General features: G+C 49.8%; 2 protein-coding genes across 7 annotated transcripts in view; one reads left to right on the top strand and one right to left on the bottom strand.

Annotated features, from left to right (window-relative positions):
* Ralgps1 (Ral GEF with PH domain and SH3 binding motif 1) overlaps window positions 1-14,042 on the top strand; it is a 215,184-nt gene that overhangs the window by 107,046 nt on the left and 94,096 nt on the right. The gene's annotated exons all lie outside the window — the stretch shown is intronic.
* The window catches only part of Angptl2 (angiopoietin like 2), a 32,147-nt gene that overhangs the window by 7,205 nt on the left and 10,900 nt on the right, over window positions 1-14,042 (bottom strand). The window contains exon 2 of the mRNA XM_021195036.1: window positions 11,710-12,567. Within this exon, the coding sequence (XP_021050695.1) occupies window positions 11,710-12,526 (817 nt within the window). The 5' untranslated portion in view covers window positions 12,527-12,567. The remainder of the gene's footprint in view (window positions 1-11,709; window positions 12,568-14,042) is intronic.

Below are 14,042 nucleotides of genomic sequence, written 5' to 3'. Positions count from 1 at the left end.
CCCTTCTTCCCGCCCTCTCTCCCCTCCTCTATCCCCTGATGTCACTTCCTGCTTTTGCTTCCACCCCCCACCCCCAGTTTCTGTCCTGGAGAAGGGGAGACAAGACCTTCAGGAGGGACATTTAAAAAAGGAGAAAAAGGTTTTCGTTATTTTTGGCCCAAGCTCCAGGGACTGAGACAGAGAATGAGAGTCTGTCCCTGACAGCTGGAGCAGAGCCGGTGGTGTGGGAGGCTTCCCAGCTTTCCACCAGGTCAGCAGGACGGGAGGCGCTTAGTGAGAGAGAGCGCTGGGATGGAAGGCAGCAGGCGCAGGACATGACAGAATAACGCCCACCAAAGCCAGCAGCCAGGCCTCTTCCTGCACAGCCACACAGCTCCTGGGCTGGCTCCATGCTGAGGCTGTTCTTGAAGGGGGTACAATATAGGTAGGGTTTGGAGGCCACTGGAAAAGTGACAGGTTGGTCTCATAGCGACCAATCTATGCTGCCTTCCACAGTTCATTGTGGAATGCCTCTGACATTCTTGAAAATGGGCTTTAATTTTTTTTAATTTTTATTTTTTTAAGATAAGTATTTTAGAATGATTTGAGGTCTTTAGTAGTAAACTATTTTAAACAGTGATAATTTTAGAAAGGCCTGGGAATGGCTCAGGAGGTAAAGAGCCTACTGTGCAGCGTGAGGCCCTAATTCAGTCCCTAGACCCATTGCACAGCATTGTGACAGCGTGCTCCCGAGATCTTAGTGCTCCTACGGCAAGACACGGGATAGACAGGAGAGGCCGCTCAAGCTTGAGGACCAGCTAGCCTGGTATCCACAGTGACCTGGCATCCAAGAGAGACCTGTCTCGTGCAGTGTGTCAGCATGTCATCTCACTACCACATTCATGCCATGACACTCATACACCTGTACCCACACATGTAAGTACATATAAATGTCATACACAGTACAAAAACACACAGATACAAAACAAATATCCCACATATACACACACATACATATACAATAAATAATTTATTGAAAGAAAAATGCAGGCTTATACTGCATCTTGGACATGCTTCAGAAGGTAAGTAGACTCTTGAGGCCCAGGGAAGAACCCCTCACTCTAAGAAAGGCCTGCCTGGAGAAGTAGTAGGGATAATCTGGCTTCTGCTGAGGCCCCAGTCTGTTGCAGGCCTTGCTCAGGTATTTACACTGCTAATTCTTTCCATGCTCCTGGTGGGTAGTTGTAATTGCCTCATTTATAGATGAGGAGATCTGAACCCACAGACCTTAGGGGACACCCCAGAGCTACATGGAGGCAGGGTGGTCTAATACCTGAAATGATCTGTTTAGGGTGTATTCACTCTGATACACTGTTTTTTCTCCCTAGCCAGTGTGGCCTGAGAACAGAGGCCTGGCTCTGGTCTTGGCATACTGATGACTACATCTGCTAGGTTGTTAAACCTTTTATTTTCGTCTTTGTGGATAATTTGGGTTTGTCTTGTCTTATTTGTCCCCCTACGTTGATGTTGAAGTTTCCTCTGTGTGTATGTGGCAAATCTGGTAAGGCCTTCTAGCATTGTGGAGTAGTTTGAAATGATGGAGAAGCATTCATGTTTTCTGCCTTGCACACACCCTACAGTTTGTACAGTACTCAAGCCATCAGCTTCGTTAAATAGCTGAGGCTCTCTCAGAAGCCTTGTAGATCTCCACACTCAAACACATCCCCTTTCTTAATGTGAAAGGCAAAATGATCAGCATAAACAGCAGGTGAAAGTTCGAATTTTAGATTGCATTGAGAACATGGTACCAACACCCTGCTGAGATGAGGAGCCTTTGTGTAAGGGGTATGGGGCAGCGACAGATCTGTGGGGCATATAAATAATGCAATGGGGATTCAACACTGCACCATATAAATAACTCGGGACAAATCTGTTAGCATTACCCTTGGATAGTGCCACAAAGGGCCAAGCAGAGCATTCAATTTTTGGTAAAGAATCTGGGGCTGGGGTAGTATATGGTTGGAGAAAGAAACTGATACTGTGTTGGAGGTGCTGGGGTCAAATCTTGGTGGCTTTTCTTGCAGTGTGACTCTAGGCAGGTCCCTACTTCAGCTTTACTGCTGTGACACAGGGAACGAACACTAGCCATCCTGTAGATCTCAGGTCAGGGGCTAGATAAAGTCTCTTTCCCCTTAGATGCAAGCAAGCTTGATATGTTGGAAGTGGACAAATCCTTCCTTGACATACACACGCTGCTTGCTCTTGAATTTCCAGAACTAAGTATATATTATAATACACACATGCATGCCCACAGTATGTGCGTGCCTGCATATGTGTATCTGTGTATCCGTGTGTCTGTGTCTATTAATAAGTATTTTCCACTAGGCACACTTTAGATGTCAGAATCAGTGGAGGCTACAGAGCTGCACTGCAGTAGAAAATGAGAATCTTTTTTGTTGAGTATAGCTGAGTGTTCAAAGTGCAGTGGGCGAAGCATCCTCTGGCACAGCGCGAGTGCACGGCGGTGTTTGCCTTGGCTCCCCTTCTGAGAGGTAGCCCTGCCCGCAGTCCCAGGCCAACACTAACTCGGCAGCACCCAGGCTCACCTCTATAAAGACCATATTTACACCGTAGTCAGAATGTTCCACATGAAGAGCAGTGCGGCTACCATGGCAAGCAGATTCATGTGATTCCCTAGAGTGAGGCAGCAGTGCAGGAAAGGCACAGGATTGAGGCCGAGGATGGGGGAGGGACGCTGGCAACCTGGGACACAAGATATGCAGGCCTTGGGCCTTGATACCCTGGGATCAGCCTTGGGAATTTTGAAATGATTTGGCCTGGAGTAACTCAATTAATTTGGTTCTGGTTTCTCAGCAATCACCTAGGGTGATTGAAGGTGGTGGTCCACTTCGTGATCTCTCCTCTGGCAATTCTTTCTTTTTCTTTTCTTTTTTATTAAAGATTATTATTATTATTATTATTATTATTATTATTATTATTATATGTAAGTACACTGTAGCTGTCTTTAGACACACCAGAAGAGGGCATCAGACCTCATTACGGATGGTTGTGAGCCACCATGTGGTTGCTGGGATTTGAACTCAGGACCTTCAGAAGAGCATTCAGTGCTCTTAACCACTGACCCATCTCACCAGCCCCCTCCTCTGGCATTTCTGATGGAGACATCACAGGTACAAGGCACACAGCCTCCATGAAAAATAGGGAGTACTTCATTGGTTGTGTTCCTGGTAAAGGCAAGTTACGCCTGGCAGACAGGCTAGACTCAAGTGTACTGTTATCCTTTGTGTCCTCTCTGTAACCTGAGAATGACCAGCATCAGGTGGATTGGCCCAGGCCCAGGCCCTGGAGCTGGTCCTGATGAGGCAGAGGGCAGCGCCTGCATCAGCACTCCTGAAGGTGAGTTAAGAAGCAGAGCTTCAGTGCTGGCCAGCAGGTGTGGCTCCTCTCCTAAGCCTCTGAGCCTCAGGACATGGTGGCCTTAGGCTGAATAGAGGACCTGTGGCAACTTCCTTGGAAGTGTTCCTGAAAGTGCTTTAATCCTCCCTCTCCCTAGACATTAAGATCCCTTTCTCATGTGAGAACCCTGTCAGCTCTCATTACTGCTCTGTGCCCATGGAGTCTGTTTGCCAACAGAAAGGACTAGATATTAAAATTGGAACTGGAATAGCCTACTCAAATTTATCCATTTAATGCCAGGGCAAATGTACTTCATAGGTGTGACCCACCCTGGCCAGTGGCAGGCCCCTGGGTGTCCTGAACAGGCAGGCCTGAAGTCAGACCCTGGAAAGGACACGAGGAACAATTTTGTCTGATAATTCTTGAGTCTCACTTTTCAATAAATTTGGCAAAATTCTTCTCCATGACAATGGCTACCTTTCGGTGAAGCAGAGTACAAGCAGTGGCCCAACTGCAGGACTAGTTTGCAGGTTGCCAAGTGTTGGCAGTGTGTGGGTGTTGTCTCTTCCTTGTGTGGGTGATGTGCACGAGCTTAGTCTGTCCTCAGCATTGAGGGCCTTGGGCAGAGAGCGAGCTTGGAAGGATTCATTACGATGTTTGAAACCTAAAACAAAATCTCACTGGCTCTCAGATGGGAAAAGAAAACTACGAAATAAAAATTCATTAGCCTATGATTAAATTTCTACAAAGTGTATCAACCATCCATCGGATTCACTGATTGGTAACTTTCACCTCCATAAAAGATGTTATTACTTTGGAAACAATTTGTAGGTTAGATTTTTCTCACTTCCCAAGAATTCCTGAGCACGCCTGATGTTTGCTGAGAAATCAGAGCCAACCATAAATTAATTGGGTTACTGCTGGCCAAATAATTTCAAAAGCAGAATTATTCAACCCCTTTCAAAATTGTTACAGTAAAACTTATATTGGCTGTGTGAGGCGAGGGGGCTTGAGTGCATCTGATACAGCTCCAGCTCTCCCAAGAGCTCTTAGGGCCCATGAAGGGCTTGCCGGGGCCCCAGCCTGCCTGCCTGACCTCAAAATAAATACTACTGCTCTTCTAAAATGCTCAGTGTTAGCTGCAGGCTGAGAAGCATGTGCCCACTCAGGTTTCCAACAGTCAGCTAGGTAGGAGAAATGGGAGTTTTAAATGGCTTAGGAAAGGGGTGGGGCTTGGGGTGGGGCTCCGTGGCAGAGCTCTTGCTTGTCATTCTCTGGGCCCTGGGTTCAACCACCAACACCATAGGGGGAAAAGGCGAGGGAAAGAGACCAATGTTTAGGCTATCAGGGTCCTGGAAACCTTACTGTAGAGCTGAGCAGCCCTCTGTGCTCCAGGGCTGGGGTTGCGCCTCCTTCCCCGGTGTTGCTGTTGGTAGCCTCCAGGACTGCCTGGGTGACGTAGGCACTGATCGGATGAAGGCTCACAGCTAAGTGCAGACACCACGGAAGAACTGATCAGACCCAGGACTCTCAGTCCACAAATGCTCAGCAAGTGGCTGGTGCTCCTGTGGTCAGCCAGTCTATGGACACTTTCAGAGGAAGGGGGCAGCTTCATTGCTCTTCTTAAGGAACCTCTGTTGGCTTTCCCTGTTACCTTTTTCCCTCTCACATGCTCACAAGTCTCTCTTTAGCCTCTGGTCTGCCATTTTACTCTGGGGCTGGACCGCAGGCCACTTGGTATGTAATTTGTGGCATTTTGACCTTTTTCTCTGTCTGAAACAGGACATTTACCTAGCACTGAGCCTGGTCTTTATGGTTTCCTGACAGTTGCTGACCATGGCTGAGAGCAGATTTGCAGGGCCCCAGCCCTGAAGGGTCTTGTCACCTCTAGAAAGCCTTTCCCATCTCCAAAAGACGTCTTCATCCCGCCTGGGCTTCCCCAAAGCCTCTGTATATATTCCTGTTGGAGTATAGCATGAGCGTCTGCCCCACATCTCAGAGAGCCTGTCACCAGGTAACCAGACATCTACCTCCTAGGCCATTTCATCTTTTCCTCAGGGCCCCAGAGTCAAAGGCAGCTTGGGCTCAGAGGTCTGGCACTGGTGCTGACAGCTGGCTCTGGCACCAGACTCCTCCTTCCATTGTCTAGTTACCACACATCAAGGTTGTGTGAGGTCTGTCCCCAGCAGATGGCAGTGGGCTCCTGTGGGAGTAGGCACCTCTCAGGGCAGTGAGTCTGTGGTAAGCAGACAGGTAAAAGTCTTTCCCAGTCCACCTGCCGCCTGGGCGTCTTCACAAGAGTGTAGTAAGTTACAGCTCTGTCAGCTGGACCTGAGCGCAGAGGCCTCCATGGCAGACGGTCATCTGTATCCAAAGCAAACCTTAAAACAAAATCATTTCTGTGGGAATGTCTGTAGCAGACCGCGTGCAGTGGAGGCCCTGTGTGTTGGAGTAGTACCACGTGCCGGCCTTTGGTGGTCTTTTAGAAACTACCCCTAAGAAAATCACATAGGTCACTCAATCTCAACATGAAAGGAAAAAAAATTAATTACTGTCTTTGTCATTTAAAATAGTATTTGATTTTTCCTATCAATTAATTCTGTGTATACAAAATCTTAAAATATTGTATCTAAGGAGGGCAGGGGTGACCTAAGAAGAGAGCGCGGATGTCATATGTGCTTGGGGTCAGTACTCCATGTCCTCTGAGAGTCAGGTGTTGCCAAGGTGCTCTGGACCCAGTCACCCTGGGGACACTGAAGTTGATGGGTAGTCAGGAAGGGACCCTCTCCGTGACCCATGGGCAGGTCTCTCAGCCCTCCTTAACAAGAGTCTGCCATTCCCTTCATCATATGCCTTGGCCAGCAGGCTTAGTGAACATGATGGCTTAGGTACCCAGTGGGACAGTAACAGCTAGCTCAGTTCTGCTTTCTCTTTTCAAAAGGAATTTGGCGGCCTGCCGTGACTGTACTGTGGAGTCAACCAAGTAAATTCACCACAGTGATCCATTTGTGTAGCTAGCAAGCTGGCCACAGAAGCCCAGTCTCCAGGATTTTCTCGAATACTTCTGGCTTGCCAAATGCCAAACTGTTGGGATTCCCATGCCCTGAGATGCCAGATGTCCAAATTCTAACAGCCACAAAGTTGATAGTTTATCTCCTGCAAATAGCCAGGGCCTTCAGCCACTGTCATCCTTGGAGTGCTGCCTGAGGGGTGGAGGGATAGCTATGAGCCACACTCAAAGGCCCTTTGTGATCAATTCCACAGACAGACCTCTGGGGGGTGGGGGTGCAAGGAAGATGGCCCTGAAACCGCCTGCCTCTAGTGGCTTTTGTTTAGGAGGAAGCTAACAAGGAATGTTCTTTGAAATGTCTGCCATAATGGATTTTGGAAATCTTAACTCATTTAAGAAAACATTTTAGGAAAAAGCAAGTACAGCACAGGGGAAAAGACACACAGTCCAGAGGTGGAGACAGGTGGCCTTCCCCTCAGTCTCCATGGCCCCAAAGGCTAAGTCAAAATCAGAGCTAGCCAGTACCCTCACCTGCAACATCACATCCCCTTTCTGCCGCCATGGGACCGGTACCTTTTCTCTACAGTGATGTAAACCAAGACAGTTGTAAGACATGCTGCTGTGCTGGGCAGCCATGGTCTGCTGTTCGTAGTTCCTGTCTCAGGACAAGTGAGATCAAAGCACAGGGAGATCTACCTAGGAAGTCCTAGTGGTCAGCTTCTCCAAGCCATGACTCTAGAGACCTAGGCTAGAGGGTGGCTTGCACATGCGCACTGTGTTGTCCCTGAAGCAGTATGGCCCTGAGAAGGGATCATAGCACGGAGAGTACACAAGTAAGGAGAACATGACCTTAGGCCCAGCTGTCTGTGAAAGGCTAACATACAACCCCAGGGGTATGTCCAAACCTACAGGAGCTGCCTGAAGCGTCCAAAGACCTGTGGCCACATCATCAAGTATACATCTTGGTTTTTGAGGACTAAGGAAGAGTGGCTTGCCGTGCCTGTCATGGCAGTAGCTGCTGTGTCTGTGTGGCACTGTAAGGTCCCCACAAACCCCCACATAGACACACATGAAACTGACAGAAGCCAGGCCTCTAGTGGCCAGTGCTAAGTCACATATTTCTAGAGCAGTTTTCCCACACAGTGCTCAAGGTGTTCCCTGGATTTCGGACTATGTAATTGTGCCTGAGTAACTTTAAACCCTGAGGATCCTGGGAATTACAAGTGCAGTGACCCGTGTCTGCTCTGCACCACACCAAGAGGCCATGTGACAGGGAGGCCACGCCAGGGACCAAGGTGTCTTAGCAGTTCTGTTTCATGACATTGGGGCTCCTCCTTTGTCCCTGGAGAAACTTGCTAAGCAGAAGAGGCCATACCTAGATGTACCTGAGTCTGTTGTAGTTTTTGTTGTTGAGTTTTTGGTTTTTGTTTTCTGTTTTACTTTTTTTGAGGCAGGGTTTCTCTGTGTAGCCCTGGCTGTTCTGGAACTCGCTCTGTACATCAGGCTGGCCTTACAGAATCCGCCTGTCTCTGCCTTCCAAGTGCTGGGATTGGCTGCCTATTGGTTTTTAAATACATCTTTCTAGGAAAGCCATGCTGTACTCCTGGTGGCCGGCAGCACTGTGCTTCTCAGCCATCTCCACAGTGGGTCTTGTGACAGAGACTGGCATGTGACAGTAATCGCCTGGGGTGAGGTCAGAGTTTACCTGCCCTTCCTTTCCTGTGCTCCTTAGAGAACCACCTCTGAAGCTGTCCTCTAACAGCTGCAGGACTGCATCCCTGTTAGGACCTCTAACAGCAGAGGACCTTGGGTGGGCTACTGGCTCAGGCAGCACTGTAGAGCACCATCCAAACCAAATATTCCCTGTGTGACCAGCCCTGAGTGAGGTGGGACCTAGGAGTGATGCCAGAGAAACTAGGCTAGGACCTACCTGCATCCCTCATCTTAGCTGTTAGCAGGTACCTCCTGGCCCCGGGCCAGCCTGTCACTGTCTGACTCTCCTGGGAGAAAGTCATGAGGCCAGCTTCAGATAAGGGGCTGTGGCTGTCTTGGCCTTCTGGAGAAGGGCATGCTGATTCCTGAGCAGCCACAACAATGGGACAAAGGACTGATGGCTCTGAGCTTCCTAGAGGGAAGCCAAAGGCTGTGGCAGCCTGAGTGCAAGGTGTTTGATTGTAAAGGAGTTTCTGACTGAGTGAGGGCATCGAGCCAAGGCTCCTGTTGGAGAACACAGAGGGGTTTTGTCTTTCAGGGCCAGACCTGCCTGAACTGGAGGAAGGCTGATAAGCACTCTCTGCCCATTGGTTGAACCAAGGCAGACCGTCTTCTTTTTCTTCTCAGATCAGTCCAAACCCAGGAAAGGTAGGACCTTTCCATTGCCACCCTCCTCCCTGCTTTGTCTGCCCTTGTGAGGTAGACAGAGACAGAGAGAGAGACTAGAGTACACACAGATCATCTCATGCTTGGTGAGTGAGCATGGATACTCACGGGGACTGCCTTGGGTATAGCAGACTACAGGTGCCACAGCCTGTTCTGGGTTATAAACAACTGTACCAGGGCCATTTGAGAGGCTAGGAGCAGGGCTATGCCCTTCGGGCTTTCTACAGACCTATTTCCATCAGGGACCAACTAGTAACGTGGTGTCCCTCCTCCCAGGTTCACCTGGTCAACCTAGAAAGCCTTCAAGATGCAGGACAGAAGTGTCATCTCTGAGCCATTCGTGCTGTCCAGTAGGACGTGGTCGTGCTACCTTAGTGATGCCACAGTCCTTCATCTGCCTTTCTGGTGGACATAAGCACACTGTATACACTGTTCTGTATAGTGGCCAGACGATGCTCATTGTATTCTTGGTATTTTGATATGCTGGTTTCATAAATTCTCACAGTGTTCCAGAAATTTGGGTCCTTCCAGAGAAATCTTGTCAGACCTGCTCTGTGGAATTTGAGGAATAGACATGATTGGAGGCAGGGCAGATTCCAGATACCTTCACACGCCTGCTACCTCCCCTCACTGGGTTCCTGGAGACCAGGGACCAGAGTTTTCACCAAGTCATTGGAGGGCACAGGCAGTATTGGCAACCCCCTGGTGCCATCATTGCATATTGTGTTTTCATGACATCCTCCTGAGAAGCTGTAACTCTGTTCCTGTCTCCTCACATGAAGAAAGTTAAGGCTCAGAAGAGTTTAAAACAAAACAGAACAAACAAACAACTATTGTATATTTGTTTTTGATCTTCATATGTAGAGAAACTCAAGGATGACTTTGAACTTCTGCTCCTCCTGTCTCCGCCTCCTGAGCTCTAAGATTACAGACACGTGGCATCATACCTCAGTGCTTTGTGTGTGCTGGGCAGACACTACCAACTGAGCTGCACATAAGCTGATTTAAATAGCTTTCTCCAGAGCAAATAGGGAAGGAGGAGGGATGATGGGCATGGCAGATCCAGGTGTTTATCCCATTTTGTTCCAGCTCAGGCAATGTCCTGAGATGGTTGAGTTAGAAACCAGAGATCCCAAGTTGAGGCTTGGGTGACTGTGACACCAGCCTTCATGTGGTGCCCAAGGGCAGTGTCACTCTGGGTATTCTGTCAGAACACAGAATGCACTCCACCCTGCCTTTGACCTCTGCTGCAAACCAGGTGTGGGTGCAGATGGCATGCTCATCAGGCACTGGACACAGAACTGAAGATAGACCCTTCACGCCAGTCTCCTTGTTTTAAGATGCAAAGACCGTGATCAAAGGAGGCTCAGTTTACTGTGGGCCCAGTGCCCCCCCCCCACACACACATTCTGCATTATTTCATGTCCTAGAACTGTCAGCTGAGAACAGACTGAAATAAAGCCTACCCTTAGACTTAGATGAGGAGCCCAGGGACAGGGTGACTTGGCTCTTGCCCAGACCTCGCCAATAGAAGAAGGAAGATTTTGATCCAGGATGGTCAACTCCGCACACCTCCTCTCCACCCACACCTAATCCAGGTCTTTCTTCTAAGGTGCTATGGCAGATGCTGTGTCATGTGCCTGACTCCTCCTGCCCACACTGGCCCACTGGTCACCCTCATACACACAGGTTCAGCTCAGTACTGGTTTGTTTATTTATTTGTTAGTTTGTTTATGGTTTTTCGAGACAGGGTTTCTCTGTGTAGCCCTGGCTGTCCTGGAACTCACTTTGTAGACCAGGCTGGCCTCCCACTCAGAAATCCACCTGCCTTTGCCTCCCGAGTGCTGGGATTAAAGGCGTGTGCCACCATAGTGTGAAATAAGTACAGAGGGTCTTTTCAGTAAAAATCTCTCCCTGTCAACAAAGAAGTTGGTACCCCATGCATAGTGTTAGGTTAACTTTTCAGAGATTTAGCACATGTGGAAAATAACCCTGCCTAGATAAAGGAGAAGCCCAGCTCCAGGAGAGGGATCTGGAGAGGAATCCTCGGCTTTCTCCCCTACACTGAGCATTTGCCAGAGTCTTCACACACCTGCCACCTCCCCTCACTGGGTGCCTGGAGACCGGGGACCAGAGTTTTCACCAAGTCAGTGGAGGGCACAGGCAGTATTGGCAACCCCCTGGTGACATCATTGCACATTGTGTTTTCATGACATCCTCCTGAGAAGTGGTAACTGTTTCCATGTGTCTGAAGCAGGGGCCCAGCTCCACCTGAGCATCTTTAGACCATGAACAGGTTAGTCATCCTGTCCCTAAGGAGCTGCAGGCCTAGTCAAGTGACCCTCATGAAAATCCTGGTGCAGTATCTTGGTTTCACTCCAGGGTGTGCTCCTAAGGACCCCATTCTTCTATAACAGTGTCCTGAGAGTCCCACGACATGTATGCTGAGAATGTAAGGAAGCCTAATTGAAAACTAGGCAGCAACTAACCAAAGGAAACTTCCATCTGGTGCCCTAGTCCCCGCGAAGCATTAACTTTGAACTTTATAGTACTTTGCCACTGGCCTGGCGTTTATCATGTGACATTTTCAGACAGTTAGCTTTGGGCATGAGAGACAACAGGTGATACACCTTGCCACTAAGACAGGGCCAGTGCAGAGCCTCGGAGTATCCAGGACTGGGCTCTCTCCTCTCAGAGACCAGAGCTGACACCCATAGCTTCTAGCTTCTGGGTTCTACCTTCTACCACCTTATTGGAGCAATGCTGTCCCTTGCTCCCATCAACCCAACTCCACTGGCTCCAGCACCCATCCCAGGGGATTGCCAGAGGATTATGCAACTGTCTTGGGCCTCACATGCCCACATGTACCCCCCAGACCGAGAGGCTGAGAGCCCCATGGGAGCTGGACTCCCCAAAGAACTTACCTGATGGCTTATCAGTGGAAGATGGGAGACTGGTCAGGGCAGGCATGGTGGGCAGGGAGGGCGGCAGCACCTTCAGATTCTGGTCACTCTGGATCTCATTGGTGGAAATCTGGTTGATGATTCGGTTGTAGGTGGGTGGTTGGTAGACCCGAGGTGGAGCGGCTGGGGGTGGCTGGGGCACAGGCCTGGCTGCAGGTATGCGTTGGCAGTGCTCTTCCAGCTGAGCAATGACCTCTGATTGGTTGTGCGCCAATATAGCCAGGTGCTGGAACTTGTGCTCCAGGTCCTTGTACTTGCTAGCCAGCTGCAGCATGTCAGCTGTCTGGTTCAGAATCCTGTTCTCCAGCTGGGAGAGCTCCAGTGCATTGTCTCGCTTGCGAATGATCTCATGTAGAAGTTGCATGTACAGCTGCGTGACTCTGGAGTTCATGTTGCGACTCTCCTTGCGCAGCAGCTTCACCTCGCTCACGATACCGCCGTCCACCTCTACCAGCTGCTGCAGCGTCTCGATCTGCCGCTTCTGCTTAAGCAGCTCATTGTTGAGCAGCTCCAGCTCCTGCTTGTGCACACGGTTCTCCAGGTGCACCTCGGGCTCCTTGGAGTTGACACAAATGGCACCTGTGACCCGCTGCTGGGGCACAATGAAAGTGTAGGTGCACTTGTCGGGGGACTCACCTGCCCGCTTGTACCTGTTGAGGTAAATGTACTCTCTCTGCGAACCATCCTCTGTGCCCTCAACATCAGCCTCTGGGCCTGTAGCAGCTCCGACAGTGGCCAGCAGTCCAAGCCACCAGTAGGTCATACACAGTGGCCTCATGGTCCTTGCAGTGTGCTGGTTGGTCTTTATGAACTGAAAGCCTGAGAGTGGAGAGATAAGGTCAGTGACAGCCCCATCTGCCAGTGGCCCCCAAATACATGTTGGAGAGGCTCCGTCCCACTCTCCTGTAGTCAGAGAGAATGATTGTTGTTGAAATATTGATCGATAGTAGGGCCCTGCAGAGGTAGAGAGGAAAAGGGGTCTGCCATACCCAGAGCCCAAGAATTGGCTCTGTAAGGGCAGATGCAGGATCTCTCACAGCCTCCCGTCCCTAGAATGCAGCATTGAGAAGACTTTTCAACTAAATGAAGGAGCTGCAGGACTCAGAATGGGATGTGCTCACTTAGTAGTGGACACTGTCAGAAGACTATGTCTCTGTTTTAGCTGAGCTACAAAGCCCCAAACAGGAGTGATCTGACCTCTTCTAAACCCAAATTCTTGTAACAGCCCCAATCATTGCAGAGTGATTAAGTTAGGTATGTGTCTCTGCCTTGTTTCCTGGACAGTATATCCCTTCCCCATATGTTCCTCGGACATAAAGGTGTGCCAGGCAGTATGCTTACTGGATGCATGACTGCCCTCACAGGGCTTCCATGTCACCAGAGTTCCCAAGAACTGTAAGAAGGAACAGTCATGTGTTGTGAAAGGTTATGACAGGGCCCTGACCCAATAGAGAGGTCAGGAGCACTTCCCTGAGAAAGTGACCTTTGTACTGACTCTTGAGGGATGAGCTAGTTAGGCCAAGAGGGATGTTAGGATGCGAGTCGTCCTTCCTCCAGGCCCCTGAAGGGCGGGCGCCACTCCAGCAGCCTCCCCAGTCTGATTTCCCTATCTCCCTGCCGCCGCTGTCTCTGGAGCCCACAGCCTCTCTCCAGCAGCTCTTCTGTTTGCCTTCCTCCCTCTCGCAAAGCCCTCCAGAGACTTGCCCACTCTCAAAGTTCTCAGACCCCCATCAGCCTCTGCCCTCTGCCCATTCTGCAGGGGTCTGTGTGGGAGGCCTTCTTCCTCCCTGCCTCTCCTGCTCAGCATGTTCTTCCCCACACATCACCCCCACCCCTCACCCTACCCCTACTGATTTTTTCCCTGTGTTAGCAAATAGCAACTGTTCTAGTCGCTCAGGGCACAGCCCTTGAAGTAATCCCCAGCTCCTTAGCTCTGTTCTGTCTCTAACCCCTGCCTCTAATGCACCACAGAGGTGTGGTAGCCATAGCTTAGAAGGACTCCCCAGTGCCCCTGCTGTCCTCAGCCACTCCCCATTGTTACCTACTCTCCCTGCCTTCACTGTGTGCCTGGATTATTGCAGCTGCCTCCTAACTTGCAACCCTGTCCCTGACCCTGACAGCCAGAGGGATCCTTTATAAAAGTCTAGTGGAGTCTGGAGTCACTCTTCAATGCAAGACCTCCAGCAGCAGCTTCTGCTTCTTCTTCTTCTTCTTCTTCTTCTTCTTCTTCTTCTTCTTCTTCTTCTTCTTCTTCTTCTTCTTCTTCTTCTTCTTCTTCTTCTTCTTCTTCTTCT

Source organism: Mus pahari, chromosome 3 (genome assembly GCF_900095145.1).
Source record: "Mus pahari chromosome 3, PAHARI_EIJ_v1.1, whole genome shotgun sequence".
Classification (NCBI taxonomy): domain Eukaryota; kingdom Metazoa; phylum Chordata; class Mammalia; order Rodentia; family Muridae; genus Mus; species Mus pahari.
The sequence above is the reverse complement of the archived record's forward strand: the minus strand, read 5'-3'. Positions and strand labels throughout refer to the sequence as shown.